The sequence below is a fragment of the Salvelinus sp. IW2-2015 genome, linkage group LG1 (assembly GCF_002910315.2).
Source record: "Salvelinus sp. IW2-2015 linkage group LG1, ASM291031v2, whole genome shotgun sequence".
NCBI lineage: Eukaryota > Metazoa > Chordata > Actinopteri > Salmoniformes > Salmonidae > Salvelinus > Salvelinus sp. IW2-2015.
In genome coordinates, this window is record NC_036838.1 from 40874926 (window position 1) to 40889931 (window position 15006).

At 40.4% G+C, this 15006-nt stretch overlaps 2 protein-coding genes across 2 annotated transcripts in view; both read left to right on the forward strand.

Annotated features, from left to right (window-relative positions):
• The first annotated feature begins 441 nt into the window (after positions 1–441).
• On the forward strand, positions 442–11793 carry LOC111967695 (large ribosomal subunit protein eL22). The gene is made up of 4 exons (XM_023992944.1): positions 442–524; positions 2776–2892; positions 5438–5562; positions 11604–11793. Exons 1-4 carry the CDS (start codon positions 513–515, stop codon positions 11746–11748), a joined length of 399 nt encoding a protein of 132 aa, XP_023848712.1. The 5' UTR covers positions 442–512; the 3' UTR covers positions 11749–11793.
• A 1996-nt stretch (positions 11794–13789) lies between these two features.
• chd5 (chromodomain helicase DNA binding protein 5) overlaps positions 13790–15006 on the forward strand; it is a 62418-nt gene continuing 61201 nt past the window's right edge. The window contains exon 1 of the mRNA XM_070444939.1: positions 13790–14690. Coding sequence (XP_070301040.1) covers positions 14624–14690 — 67 coding nt within the window. The 5' untranslated portion in view covers positions 13790–14623. The remainder of the gene's footprint in view (positions 14691–15006) is intronic.

A 15006-nucleotide genomic window follows, 5' to 3' on the forward strand; every position in this document is an offset into this window, starting at 1 on the left:
GATGGCAGGAAGCTTGGCCCCAGTGATATAATGGGCCGTACGCACTACCTTCTGAGTCAGAGCAGTTGCCATACCAGGCAGTGATGCAACCAATCAGGATGCTCTTGATGGTGCAGCTGTAGAACCTTTTGAGTACCCTAAATCAAAACAATTTAGTGAACACCTGTAGCCCGGAGCCATGTATTTAGAACTCTCTAAGCATATGGCTCTGCTGTAGCCCACATATGCCTGTTGACTCTAATAATTGTGGAGTATTCCTACTCTCAAAAGTGGGTTCCTAGATGATTTCAGCTGATCCGTTTGGCCCAAATAATACTTTAAGCAGAAAAATAAGTAAAAATAAATAAAATGATAAGAAAACTAAGTCAGAAACATCTCACTCAAACTGGGGCAAAGAATATCTCCTGGCTGAATCTATCCCCGATTCATGGATTTATTCTATTTATCTAGACCGGATATAGGGTTGTAATAAACCCCGCCTCTTCCTTTCTGGACAAGAATCGTTGGCCAACATGGCTCCGATTGTGAGTACTCACGGTGAAATATGTTGTATAGCTACCTATAAGACGTTTTTATTGTCTGTCGTTTATTGTATTTGATGTGCACGTAATAAATCCATATTGGACTGTGTTTCCGTGAGGCCAAATAAGTAAAGGAGTACCAACAAATGGCTTTGTTTACCAGTTGGGCCTGTACCCAATGAACCACGTTGTAGCAATTTAGTTCATGCGTTACCTAGCTAGTCGGCAACTGTAACTTAAACGTGAACCATCAGCACACCAGCTGGCAATGCACTAGATAGAAGTTGTCGTGCTAAATTAAATCCGATTAATGGCACTTTTAAAATTAATACAAATAACGTTGGGCCCGGTTTCCCAAAAGCGTCAGTCAGCATGTGTCGGTTCGAATTTGGTTAGGCGAACCAGACGTGTGTACTCGCATACTTAGTTTAAGATCTAAGACCTTCGCTTGAAAAACGAGAAGGAACCGGCAATCGTACCATGTCCATATTGGGCGCCGTAGTCAGTAATACACGTCCTCAAAATAGTATGAAAGAATCTAAGGGTGCGTTCGTATAGTCACTCTGGCGATCTACTCCGATTTCAGAGCGCACTCGTTTGAGTGCCAGAGCGCAAAATAACGGATTAATTTACGAACGTGCAACACCCGTTGAATATGACCGGTGTCAGTAAATGTAGAATTAAAACGTGATTAAATTGTTGCCAGCAGTACAGTTGGTCACCAAAGCTGTAGATAACATACAGCCAAACCAGCTCTGCTAGGGCTGGTAAAATGGTCAGTGAGGTGTTCTCTCATTTGTGACTGGAAGTAACTAGCCAACTTTATCCAGCTAGCTTGGGTACTTGACTGGCCAAATTTTGGCTGTGCACGACCACATGAAAAAACGTTTTATTTAACTAGGCAAGTCAGTTAAGAATGAGTTCTTATTTACAATGGCGGCCAAACCGGACAATGCTGAGCCAATTGTGCGCCGCTCTATGGGACTCCCGATTTATGTCTTTTTGTGATGCAGCCCGGGATCGAACCAGGGTCTGTAATGACACCTCTAGCACTGAGATGCAGTGCCTTAGACCGCTGCACCACTTGGGAGTAGAACTTGCGGGAAAACCAAAGTGAACAGAAACGTTACAAAATATCATAATATATGCACAAACTGATGGGAATAATGCGTGGACGCCTTTTAAGTACATCACTAGAACCATTGATCTTAACTGTTCTGACGATATACTTAAGCATTTGGGAAACCGGGCCCTGGCCAGATTGATAACACACACCAATCAAGTTAGCTAGTTTTAAAAACAGATTATCCATTATATCATAGTCAAATGGCTGATATAACAATGGAAATAAATGTTTTCAAAAATAGAAAGCAGTTAGGAGGCAAGATCAGGTGGGACCATTCTAGCCCATGAGAGGGCAGGTAGATGTGTACAACGGGCATGTAAAGTGTTTTTCCCTATGAGTTTCCAGAATGTCACCTGGCCTAATTATATCAGTACACTCATAACAACCTATGCATTACGAAACTTCTATTAGATCAAATAAGACCCATGTGGCTCAGTTGTGAGAGCATGGCGCTTGCAACACCAGGGGGTGGTTTTGATTTCCACAGGGCACCAGCACAAAAAAGATTATCCGCTCACTACTGTTAAGTCGCTCTGGATAAGAACGTCTGATAAATGACAAAATGTACGACTTTTTTAAATAGTTGACCAAATTCAACACAGTCTCATTGACTTCCATACAAAAACTCCTAGCTTGGTGAGTGGGAAAAAACCGACACCTGCTGGAGAATGATTTTGAGCCCAGTTATCCCTCTCGCTTCGCCTCTTCTTGTTTAAAAAAAACGTTTTTACTGTTTTTAAAAAAAGAACCAAAGACAGGTACAGTATGCAGATTGGCAGAAATTGCTTCTGTAAATAAGAATTTGTTCTTAACTGACTTGCCTAGTTAAATAAAGATAAAATAAATGTTAAAAAAACACTGTGCTATCACGTTAGATACTTAAACGAAACCGTCAGTGGTGTATTCATAATACCAACTCTGTTACAAAATGTTTTGCACCAGAAACATTTACTCCAAACGGAAATCGTTTTGCAACAAAAACAAGTTTCTATTGGACAAATTCTGGTTCCGTTTGGTTCTTAAATGGTAATCGATTTCCTTTGCATGACGAAATGAATACACCTCTGGTGTAATCTGTTTTATCAAGTCATTTGGAATAATGTTAGCCCCTCTGCAATGTCTTGACAGAAGAAGCAGGTCATCAAAAAGACCAAAACAGGTGGCAAGAAGAAGAAGCAGGTCCTGAAGTTCACCCTGGACTGCACTCACCCAGTGGAGGATGGCATCATGGATGCTGCCAACTTTGTAAGTAGCCAATGTTAGAGAAAATAACATGCAATATCCTAGGGCTGGGAATTGCCATGAAGTTCACAATATGATATTATTGCGAGTGACGTTCCAAACATTGCTCACTATATATCTGTTGCAAAGAGATGAGAGAAAATGAGTTTTGATCAGTCATGGAAATAAGTTCTGTAAACATGTTGGCTCCCTATTTTAAAATGATGAAGAACAAGCCTTGAGATGAAAAATACCAGTGTTTTGGCACAGCCGACTAGCACTAGATAATGCTACCTACCCATGTGTTGGTCCCATGTTTCATGAGCATTAATTATTCAACAGCAGTCAAGGTTGTTCTGGCTCTGAGGCCTATAATGCGCTAATGTATTGTTAAGGTGACAATACGGAATGTTTTTTAATTTATAAACTAATCAACACTGATTTTACAGGGGTGTGAGTTCGCTGATGCTCTCTATTGGCCTATATGTCCATTCAGAAAGTTTCCTAAAGTAGCCTGTCTGAACTCCATCTCTTTAATAAGAATCAAACACTCCTGTCATGATGTAATCTTGTGAAAGGCCTATTTTCAGTAGCTTAGACTACATKATTTCTCTCATTACGGTGTCTTCGCTTTGAAGAAACACCCCCGAACGGTTATGTCGGTGATAGTGTTCATTGGTCTGGCCAATTACTGTGACCTCAAATTCCAAGACTGGCACAGCCCTAATTGTAATGTTATTTTTGTTGTTGATGAGTTACTCTGGTGATGGGAGGATAAACTGCATTAAGTAATTAGCCTAGGCACAGAGGCCTGCTAGCCAGCTGCACAGAAAGATGGATGGGACACATTTGCAATTCACTGGTATTTAGCTATGTTTTTATCGTTTTGTAGTGCTTTAGCCACTGAATTCTAGTAGTTTTTACTTGAAAGAATAAAACATCAATCACAAAATGTGCCACTTGCACAATACAGCTAATTCCGCACAGCACTGCATCTCGCCCGGCTTGTAGCCTCAGCGAACGGCGTGGGGCACTAGCATTCGTCGTGGATGTGGGGGTTGTGAAACATGAATTTGGGCCAATCCCCGACAACCCATATATCAAAACTTAGTTACTAAGCTCTACTTTGTAACTTTCTGTTTGTTTTGTCTCTGATAACATTTGAATGACAGTAGTGATGAAAACCTTATTACTTTATATTTCTGTCAAAAGATGTCCGATGACTGAAACACCCTCAGGACTTTCCCACACTTGGAAATACAATGTTGCATCGGTCTTACTGTGATATGTTTAGGAATACTCATCGCAAAGAGCAAATATGAAAACAGATTTGGCAAGTTTCACAAAAAGGGCAGTCCCACAGATCTGAATGTTCTTAGCACGGCACCCGCTTTACATTTGGGCTCATATCGTGTCATTATCATAAAGCACAGTATTGGGATTGTTAGACATGGGTAACAACTGCCACAATGTTTTCAAATGATTTATGTATTTTGACGGCCATATTATTGACATTTAGTGGCGGGAAAAATATATTTTGGGGGGTAGAATCCATTGTTGCGTCAACCTAACGCCATAATAATATCGCCAAAATGTAACTATCGATTGTATTTCTTAATTTTTTTTTTGCACTGCAATATCCTATTAAGTATGTCTTTGTTACTAGAGAAGAGCCCTATTACTTATTTCGATGTACACATTGCATGGCACAAATTATTCATAATCCAGATACTCCTGGTTTATCCACGTTATGCTGATACTGGCCTCTCTTCAATGTAGTAACGCTACAACTGTAATGGGTAGTGGGGTATGATATTTTGCAGTTGGTGTGTTACACCGCAGACATTTAGGATTCAGATTAGTGCGGAGCGATTAGGGGTTTTTGAGGTTGGTTTCGGCTGGATTATAAACAAATAATCGCGTTTTTAGGTTTCAATTTTTATGTGGGTTGACTGCTGTAATAACACTGAATAAAAGTCAGATGGTGGTGGTGACTGCCCATTACTGGTTATCACTTACTAACCATAATTTATTCACTTTACTTTACTTTAATAAAATATTTGTTTTATGTTATGACGTATCAGTACTTTGGACTAACAGATTGTTTGTTGGTCAGCTCGGGCCCAGGTTATTTACAGTTGCGAAACGAGAATGCCATTTGTGGCTAGCATTAATGCAAGGTGACTCTGTACATCTGGGCTTTATTTAATGGGGGGTAGGGTTCAAATTATACATTGACTCTTGGCTAGCCCCGAACTGTTCTGGAGGTGCCCGACGTATCCTGATAGTTGCAATGACACTTGTACTTGTCTTCTCTTACTAGCACTAATTTTGCTGTTAGCTGCTTTGAGGAACTTTCAGTTCGTATGACTGTGATACGTGGTTGTCGTACCTAACTAAAGTTAAATGCGTTAACTGTAAATTCCTCTGAATTAGAGCGTCTACTAAATGTTTAACATGTAAATTATATTGACAGAATATTTGCAGCAGTATGTAGCAGTCATTACAGCTAGTATCCATATTTGGGAGAAAGACTGTCCTAAAATACACCTTTGGTCTTGTTGGTTAGGAGCAATTCCTGCAGGAGCGCATCAAGGTCAACGGTAAAGCTGGGAACCTGGGTGGTGGTGTGGTGTCCATTGAGAGGAGCAAGAGCAAAATCGCTGTGAATTCTGAAGTGCCCTTCTCCAAAAGGTATGTTTGAATCAAATCTTGATTTATCTTTTGAATTGCCCTGCTTGCAATGTGATGTGCCGAGCAACATCACTTGCCATTTTATGTTGTGTTGTCTGATGGAGGGACTTGGTTTGTCTCCACAGTTATGCATGTAAGGGTTATTGCATTTTCACCTTTTCAATTAGGAAGTTGGAGCTGTCTTGCTATATGTGATGTTTTCCATGTTGCTTTCTGTTATGGGGTCATGGCACTGTTTTGTAATCGATGTTAGGCCTTTATTGGTTTTATTGTTTTGCCTGATGGACAGTCTGGAGCAAATGCATGTATAATTCATTATTTTAAGTGCTCTTAAAGTGATTAGCGGTTGAAATAAGGTCTGAGGATCATAAAATACTATCATTAGGCGGATTGAGATGTACATGAATAGAAAACATTAAGAGACATGGATAGAACGCATGTTATTTTTGGACTTCAGTCAGTTTTATTTCCACAATTGGAGATGCTGTGATCTGATCAATGACTCCAGCAGTGAACATGATTTTTGTCAGTTCTATAATAAAAAATGTTTCCATGCCACCATGTATCCTCAGACATTCATTGATTCTTAAGCTCCTTCTGAAGCTATATTTAGCCCTATATGGCATGAAATTATAGAACACTAGCAACACCCCCCCCACCTGGTAAATAATTGGAAATGTATCATTTATAATAATGGATTTATTTTATATTGTGCTTTTCATAACAAGAACAATCTCAGTTGCTTTAAAAACAAAATTGGGGATCTGGCAGTTCTTGGGTGATTGTCTTCCACATCCTCCAATGACAGGCATTTCAGAAAGGTACAGTTGAAGTCAGAAGTTTACATACACTTAGGTTGGAGTCATGAACTTGTTTTTCAACCACTCCACAAATGTCTTGTTAACAAACTATAGTTTTTGCAAGTCGGTTAGGACATCTACTTTGTGCATGACACAAGCAATTTTCCAAAAATTGTTTACAGACAGATTATTTCACTTATAATTCACTGTATCACAATTCCAGTATGTCAGAAGTTTACATACACTAAGTTGACTGTGCCTTTAAACAGCTTGGAAAATTATGACATAGCCTATCAGAAGCTTCTAAAGCCAATTGACATTATTTGAGTCAATAGGTGTACCTTTGGATGTATTTCAAGGCCTACCTTCAAACTCACTGCCTCTTTGCTTGATATCATGGGAAAATCAAAAGAAATCAGCCAAGACCTCAGAAAAAAAATTGTAGACCTCCACAAGTCTGGTTCATCCTTGGGAGCAATTTCCAAACGCCTGAAGGTACCACGTTCATCTGTACAAACTATAGTATGCAAGTACAAACACCATTGGACCACACAGCCGTCATACCGCTCAGGAAGGAGACACCTTCTGTCTCCTAGAGATGAATGTACTTTGGTGCGAAAAGTGCAAATAAATCCCAGAACAACAGCAAAGGACCATGTGAAGATGTTGGAGGAAACGGGTACAAAGTAGAGGTCGACCGATTTATGAATTTTCAATACCGATACCGATTATTGGAGGACAAAAAAAGCCGATACCGATTAATCGGCCGATTTATAAAAAAAAAATAGATATATATATCATACACACACACACATTTTTGTAATAATGACAATTGCGACAATACTGAATGAACAATGAACACTTGTTTTAACTTAATATAATACATAAATACACACACGCACACAGCTCTGAAGTGACAATGATACTGAAGAGTCTGCTTAGGAGACAAATACTCTCAACTGTTTGAATAAAAATAGAGTTTAAGTTACCTGTGATGAATGTTGAAAACAAAAACTTTAATTTCTATATGCAGGAAATCCTATTTTAATAATGGGCATGGTAAGAATTGACAACCAAAGTGCGAGTCATAATTACCATGACACCTTTTAGCAAAATCTGAAAAGCGGTTCCTTCATTTATTCCATAGGATATAATTAGATTCACTTAAAATAAGGTCTGTGTTTCGTGTAGGCTTCCATCACCGTGCCAATTTTATAACTGTGTAGATATCCATAGGACAAGGTAACTCTGATCAATATTGGCTAAATATAAGCGAAGATACATTTTTTTGTAGAGTGGATTTATGAAAATATGTTGACAAACGTTACCTTATCCTAGTGAGATTTACACGGGTATCAAAACGTCGAGGCAGTTTAAGCCTGCACGAAACACAGACCTTATTTGAAGTAGACCAAGACATTCTCTATGGAAGACATGAACGATAAAATAACGAAGGAACCCCTTTCAAATTCAGCCGCAAGTTATTACAGGAATTATAAAGCGTCGACTTTCTCTCTAAACCATATACCTTTGACTAATCCGGAAACTATCACCTCGAAAACAAAACGTTTATTCCGTTCCGTATTTTATCTAACGGGCGGCATCCATGAATCTAAATATTCCTGTTACATTGCACAACCTTCAATGTTGTCATAATTACGTAAAATTCTGGCAAATTAGTTCGCAAAGAGCCAGGCGGCCCAAACTGTTGCATATACCCTGACTCTGCGTGCAATGAACGCAAGAGAAATGACACATTTTCACCTGGTTAATATTGCCTGCTAACCTGGATTTCTTTTAGCTAAATATGCAGGTTTAAAAATATATACTTGTGTATTGATTTTAAGAAAGGCATTGATGTTTATGGTTAAGTACACATTGGAGCAATGACAGTCATTGATTGATTGTTTTTTATAAGATAAGTTTAATGCTAGCTAGCAACTTACCTTAGCTTACTGCATTCGCTAACAGGCAGGCTCCTCGAGGAGTGCAATGTAATCAGGTGTTAGAGCATTGGACTAGTTAACTGCAAGATTGGATCCCCCGAGCTGACAAGGTTAAAAATCTGTCATTCTGCCCCTGAACGAGGCAGAACGTTCCTAGGCCGTCATTGAAAACAAGAATGTGTTCTTAACTGACTTGCCTAGTTAAATAAAGATTAAATAAAGGTGTAAAAAAAAAACGCCCAAAAATACCGATTTCCAATTGTTATGAAAACTTGAAATCGGCCCCGATTAATCGGCCATTCCGATTAATCGGTCGACCTCTAGTACAAAGGTATCTATATCCACAGTAAAACGAGTTCTATATCGACATAACCTGAAAGGCCGCTCAGCAAGGAAGAAGCCACTGCTCCAAAACCTCCATAAAAAAGCCAGACTACGGTTTGCAACTACACATGGGGACAAAGATGATACTTTTGGGAGAAATGTCCTCTGGACTGATGAAACTCAAATAGAACTGTTTGACCATAATGACCATTGTTATGTTTGGAGGAAAAAGGGGGAGGCTTGCAAGCCGAAGAACACCTTCCCAACCGTGAAGAACGGGGGTGGCAGCAGCATGTTGTGCGGGTGCTTTGCTGCAGGAGGGACTGGTGCACTTCKCAAAATAGATGGCATCATGAGGTAGGAAAATTGTGGATATATTGAAGCAACATCTCAAGACATCAGTTAGGAAGTTAAAGCTTGGTTGCAAATGGGTCTTCCAAATGGACAATGACCCCAAGCATACTTCCAAAGTTGTGGCAAAATGGCTTAAGGACAACAAAGTCAAGGTATTGGAGTGGCTATCACGAAGCCCTGACCTCAATCCTATAGAACATTTGTGGGCAGAACTGAAAAAGCGTGTGTGAGCAAGGAGGCCTACAAACCTGACTCATTTACACCAGCTCTGTCAGGAGGAATGGGCCAAAATTCACCCAACTTATTGTGGGAAGCTTGTAGAAGGCTACCTAAAACGTTTGACCCAAGTTAAACAATTTAAAGGCAATGCTACAAAATACTAATTGAGTGTATGTAAACTAATGACGCACTGGGAATGTGATGAACTAAATAAAAGCTGAAATAAATCATTCTCTCTACTATTATTCTGACATTAAACATTCTTAAAATAAAGTGGTGATCCTAACTGACCTGAGACAGGGATTTTTTACAAGGATTAAATGTCAGGAATTGTGAAACTGAGTTTAAATGTATTTGGTTAAGGTGTATGTAAACTTCCCACTTCAACTGTATCCTGAGCGTGGTGAGCATCTGACTGGCCCCGTAGCTTGGGCACCTGGTCGTCGCCGACGTTCACAGCTCCTCCTTTGGTAGGGTCAATCGTCCACTACTGAAGTGAGGCACCCACCTAGGTGATGCATCGGCAACTCTAAAAGCGCCAATAAGACCACCACACCTCGGTAATAATCTGATACAGATCCCATACGAGGCAAGCCTCTGCATGCTCTCACCGCAGTCCACTTCCCAAGTGCTTTTGGTCTTTGAATATGCTGCTAATATTCTCAACTCCGGAGCATAAAAACCCCCAAAGAATTCACATATTCTCTGTGGGATCATGGCACTTGCTTTTGGAAATTAAATATTTTGAATCAAATGTCCCCCTCCCGTGTGGGCTGACTTATCTTTCAGGTCCTATATTTTAGGCCTAGTGGTTATTTGAGTCATTTTTATCCTTGCTTTTTTGCAGAGATCCTTTTTTAAATGTACTCCTCACAAGTCCTCAACTGGCGGCATCATTAAATAGTACACGCAAAACACCAGTCTCCACGTCAACAGTGAAGTGACTCTGTGATGCTGACCTTCTAGGTAGAGTTGCAAAGAAAAAGCCATAGCTCAGACTGGCCAATAAAAAGAAAAGATTAAGATGGGCAAAAGAACATACACACTGGACAGAGGAACTCGGCCTAGATGGGCAGCATCCCGGAGTCGCCGCTTCACTGTTGTTTTGCGGGTACTATTTAATGAAGCTGCCAGTTGAGGACTTGAGGCATCTGTTTCTCAAACTAGACATTCTAATGTACTTGTCCTCTTGCTCAGTTGTGCAACCGGGCCTCCCACTCCTCTTTCTATTCTGGTTAGAGCCAGTTTGCGCTGTTCTGTGAAGGGAGTAGTACACAGCGTTGTGAGATCTTCAGTTTCTTGGCAATTTCTCGCTTGGAATAGCCTTCATTTCTCAGAACAAGAATAGACTGACGAGTTTCAGAAAAAAGGTATTGTGTTCTAACCATTTTGAGCCTGTAATCGAACCCACAAATGCTGATACTCAACTAGTTTAAAGAAGGCCAGTTTTATTGCTTCTTTAATAAGGACAACAGTTTTCAGCTGTGCTAACATAATTGCAAAAGGGTTTTCTAATGATCTATTAGCCTTTTAAAATGATAAACTTGGATTAGCTAACACAGCGTGCCATTGGAACACAGGAGTGATGGTTGCTGATAATGGGCCTCTACGCCTATGTAGATATTCCATAAAAAATCAGCCGCTTCCAGCTACAATAGTCATTTACGACATTAACAATGTCTACGCTGTATTTCTGATCATTTTTATGTTATTTTAATGGACCAAAAATGTGCTTTTCTTTCAAAAACAAGGACATTTCTAAGTGACCCCAAACTTTTGAATGATTTTGTGTGTGTGTGTACATATTTATTTTTTTGGTTTTGGAAATTGATCCATGGGCCCATCCCTGCTCTATATAGATATTTGTTTGTACAGTCTCTGATATGGATAGGTTCAGTACTTTGGACTYACAGATTGTTTGTTTGTCAGCTCGGGCCCAGGTTTTCTACAGTTGTGAGACGTGAATGCCATTTGTGGCTAGCATTAATGCAAGGTGACTCGGTACATATGGGCCTAATTTAATGGAGGTCAGGGTTCAAATTATACATAGAATATTGGCTAGCACCGAAGTGTTCTGGGGGTGCCCGACGTCCATCTTTCATAATTGTTGGGGGGGGGGGGGGGGGGRCTKAAWTTGATGTTTCAATTGTGACGAGGTAGCCCTGATTTGTTATGTGGGTGCAAATTGTTTAGAAAATTGCAGTTAGAAAAGTTAAAAATGGAGTTGATTCAATGTTCTGCACGTCATTTTGTCTGTTCTAATTGAACTTTCTGTAATGTTGCACCCTCCTGAATAAACCCCAGGCCTTGCCTGATAAGTTCTCAAAATATAAATCTAACAAATTTACAGTACACCTTTGTCACACTGCTGACACTGTTGGTCTTTCCTTTCTGACAGGTATTTGAAATATCTGACCAAGAAGTACCTGAAGAAGAACAACCTGAGGGACTGGCTGCGTGTGGTGGCCAACACCAAGGAGAGTTACGAACTGCGCTACTTCCAGATCAACCAGGACGAGGAGGAGGAGGAGGATGAAGATTAAATCCATGCCACTGTCTTTTGTCAATAAAATTTCAAAAGAACGAAAGCTTCTCACATGGTTTTATTTGCTGATTTGAGACTAAACCTGCATGTTTGAAAAAAAAGTGTACCTACTCTTGCAATGAGCTGGTTAGACTTGAAAACCCATATTCTTTATAACGCAAAGATATTTGTGCTCTGTGCTTACATGAGTTGTCTGGGGAAATATTGCAAGCAATGAAAATGTATTTGTTACCAAGGGCTTTCTACTTTGACAACACTCAACCTTGAAACTGACAGTTGATTGCATTCAGATTTAGTTGTGTGATAAGTTTGTACATACAAATAATAATAATGATTCCATTTATCAATTAATGCTTCAAATAGTGTGTTGGCTGAAATTACTTCTTGAATCTGCTTTTAGATAAATGGCGGACTCTAAAAATGACGCTTCCTTTAATTTATGTGGTCCATCCATAGTGTATGGGCAAAGACAGTTTAAATGAAGTTATGTAGAAACTCCAAAAACTCCGTTTCTTTCTCCAAAAGAAATCGCTGATCACGCTTGCAGACGATGTCATGGTGACGTTGGCTGGCTAAGCACATGCGCAGAAACACGTCATTGGGTCTAATGGTCGTTTCGCAACGAACTGTCAGTCACTCCGAAGAAAATGAAAACGTATCAGTCTATTTTATTTAACCAGGCAAGTCAGTTAAGAACCAATTCTTATTTACAATGACGGCCTAGCAAAAGGCTTCCTGTGGGGACGGGGTATTAAATAAAAATATAGGACAAAACACTACATAAAAAAGAGACGTAACATAGCGTGGCAGCACAAAACATGGTACAAACATTATTGGGCAAAGACAACAGCACAAAGGGCAAGAAGGTAGAGACAATACATCACGTGAAGCAGCCACAACTGTCAGTAAGAGTGTCCATGATTGAGTCTTTGAATGAAGAGATGGAGATAAAACTCCAGTTTGATAGTTTTTTTTTTGCAGSTCGTTCCAGTCGCTAGCTGCAGCGAACTGAAAAGAGGAGCGACCCAGGTATGTGTGTGCTTTGGGACCAGAATGTGACTGGCAGAAAGGGTGGAGGATGAGGGCTGCAGTAGGTATCTCAGGAAGGGGAGAGTGAGGCCTAAGAGGGTTTTATAAATAAGCATCAACCAGTGGGTCTTGTGACGTGTATACAGAGAAGACCACTTTACAGAGGATTATAGAGTGCAGTGATGTGTCCTATAAGGAGCATTGGTGGCAAATCTGATGGCCGAATGGTAAAGAACATCTAGCTGCACCCTTACCTGCCTATCTATACATGACGTATCCATAATCTATTAAGGGTAGGATGGTCATCTGAATCAGGGTTAGTTTGGCAGCTGGGGTGAAAGAGGAGCGATTACGATAGAGGAAAGCAAGTCTAGATTTAACCTTAGCCTGCAGCTTTGATATGTGCTGAGAGAAGGACAGTGTACTGTCTAGCCATACTCCCAAGTACTTTTATTAATTAAGTGACTACCTCAAGCTCTAAAAACCCTCAAGAGGTATTAATCACACCGGGGGGAGAGGGGCATTCTTCTTACCAAACCGCATGACCTTTGTTTTGGAGGTGTTCAGAACAAGGTTAAGGGCAGAGAAAGCTTGTTAGACTAAGAACGCTTTGTTGTAGAGAGTTTAACCACATATTCCTGGGAGGGGCTAGCTGAGTATAAGACTATCTGCATATAAATGGATGAGAGAGCTTCCTACTTTCACGAGGTTGGAGTAATAACATGTTCAGGTACTTAAAACATTGTCTTGAATCAATGTGACTTTTAGATTTCAAGAAAATGAACTAAGGAAGAATGTGTCACTTCTCTCATTGACTTCTCAAACCCCGGTCTGTTCTGCCGACTGCTTCACAAGCTTTCCCGGAAGTATCGCGATGTTGGACCTATGGGTTTAGAAACTCTGTGGTCTGATGACACGAGCGTCTTGTTCCCGCGGTGGTAACCTTGACAACTATTCAAGCAAGCGACTTCACAGGCTGCGCACTTGCCAATAAACTGGATTTCTTGTCAGTGAAAGGAAGTTAGTTGAATGCATGCATGCCTTTGCTAAATACTTTCTAAAACCTAAAGGAAATGGACTACTATACTTGAAATTGCAATTCAACCAAATCTACTGTAGGCTACAATGTCACGAACGAATGCCCTCTCTCTAATGTAGGCTAGATGATTGTTTACTTTGTAATATTCGCACTTCCGCACGCGTAGCCTACATCAATCAAGATACAATATAGCCAAAATGACCGCTACCTATAATCGATATCATTATCGTTAAACGACGTAATTTTGGCGGTTATCCAAACCCAGTTTGACTTAGATCGATTGTCTTACTGGATACATGATTACGTTGCATTGAATCCATTTGAAACGACATGCAAAGTGGGGACTCGCGAGGGGATTGAATCCCCCCACCCCTCATACCCTGGTGTAACCTCAATTTCTTTGGACTTGCTTGGGAAAATGGGCAAAGCGACAGGCTGGTGGTGCACACAGTGGCATTGCTACTTGCAGCACTGCTCACGACTAGTAAAAGTGGTAACTAGGGGAGCATGCCTAACTAGTTGTGGTGAAAATTATGGGATGGATTGTCATGGCAACAGACCAGACGTCACAATTTGGGCATGTGTTCCATTTTTGTCTTTCTTATTTTCAGACTGGAGGACTTAGATAGTGAAGAGTGGAAAAGGAAACAGATTTTTTTCCTACAAAAAGAAGGAAGCCATCTTTCTTGAAAATAAATTGTATTTACACAAGTATCATACAATTATTTTCCGGGAGGCACGAAGAGGTGAACAGTGGCATTTTCAGGGTTAACTTTCAGAGAGGTTTTTTTTGTATGCGATAAAGATGCCTGGGTCGTTAAGCAATGAAGACGAGGGACAAGACGACATGGATTTTGAAGACGAGATACCAGGTGAGGGAATGAAGTAAGGGGAGGGGGAGTTTCTGCCCTGAATATATTTTGCGCTGCTATACGCCTAGTTGAATGTGGGGGAAAGGGCTTGCCCTACGTTCTAGGAGAAAAGAGGACGGGTGGGGTGCAGTAAGCGTTACAATTTATTATTTTAGTACTACCCGTTTTCCTCGGGCACAGGTTTGCAGGTGTCGCCACTGTGTCATCTTCAAATATGATATGGCCGAATGAAAAGCCGCCATCTGTGGTAGCCTACTGAAATGACCCGGTCCGAGAAAAGGACAGCCGCAGGCATCAGTGCGTTCGTGTGAAAAAA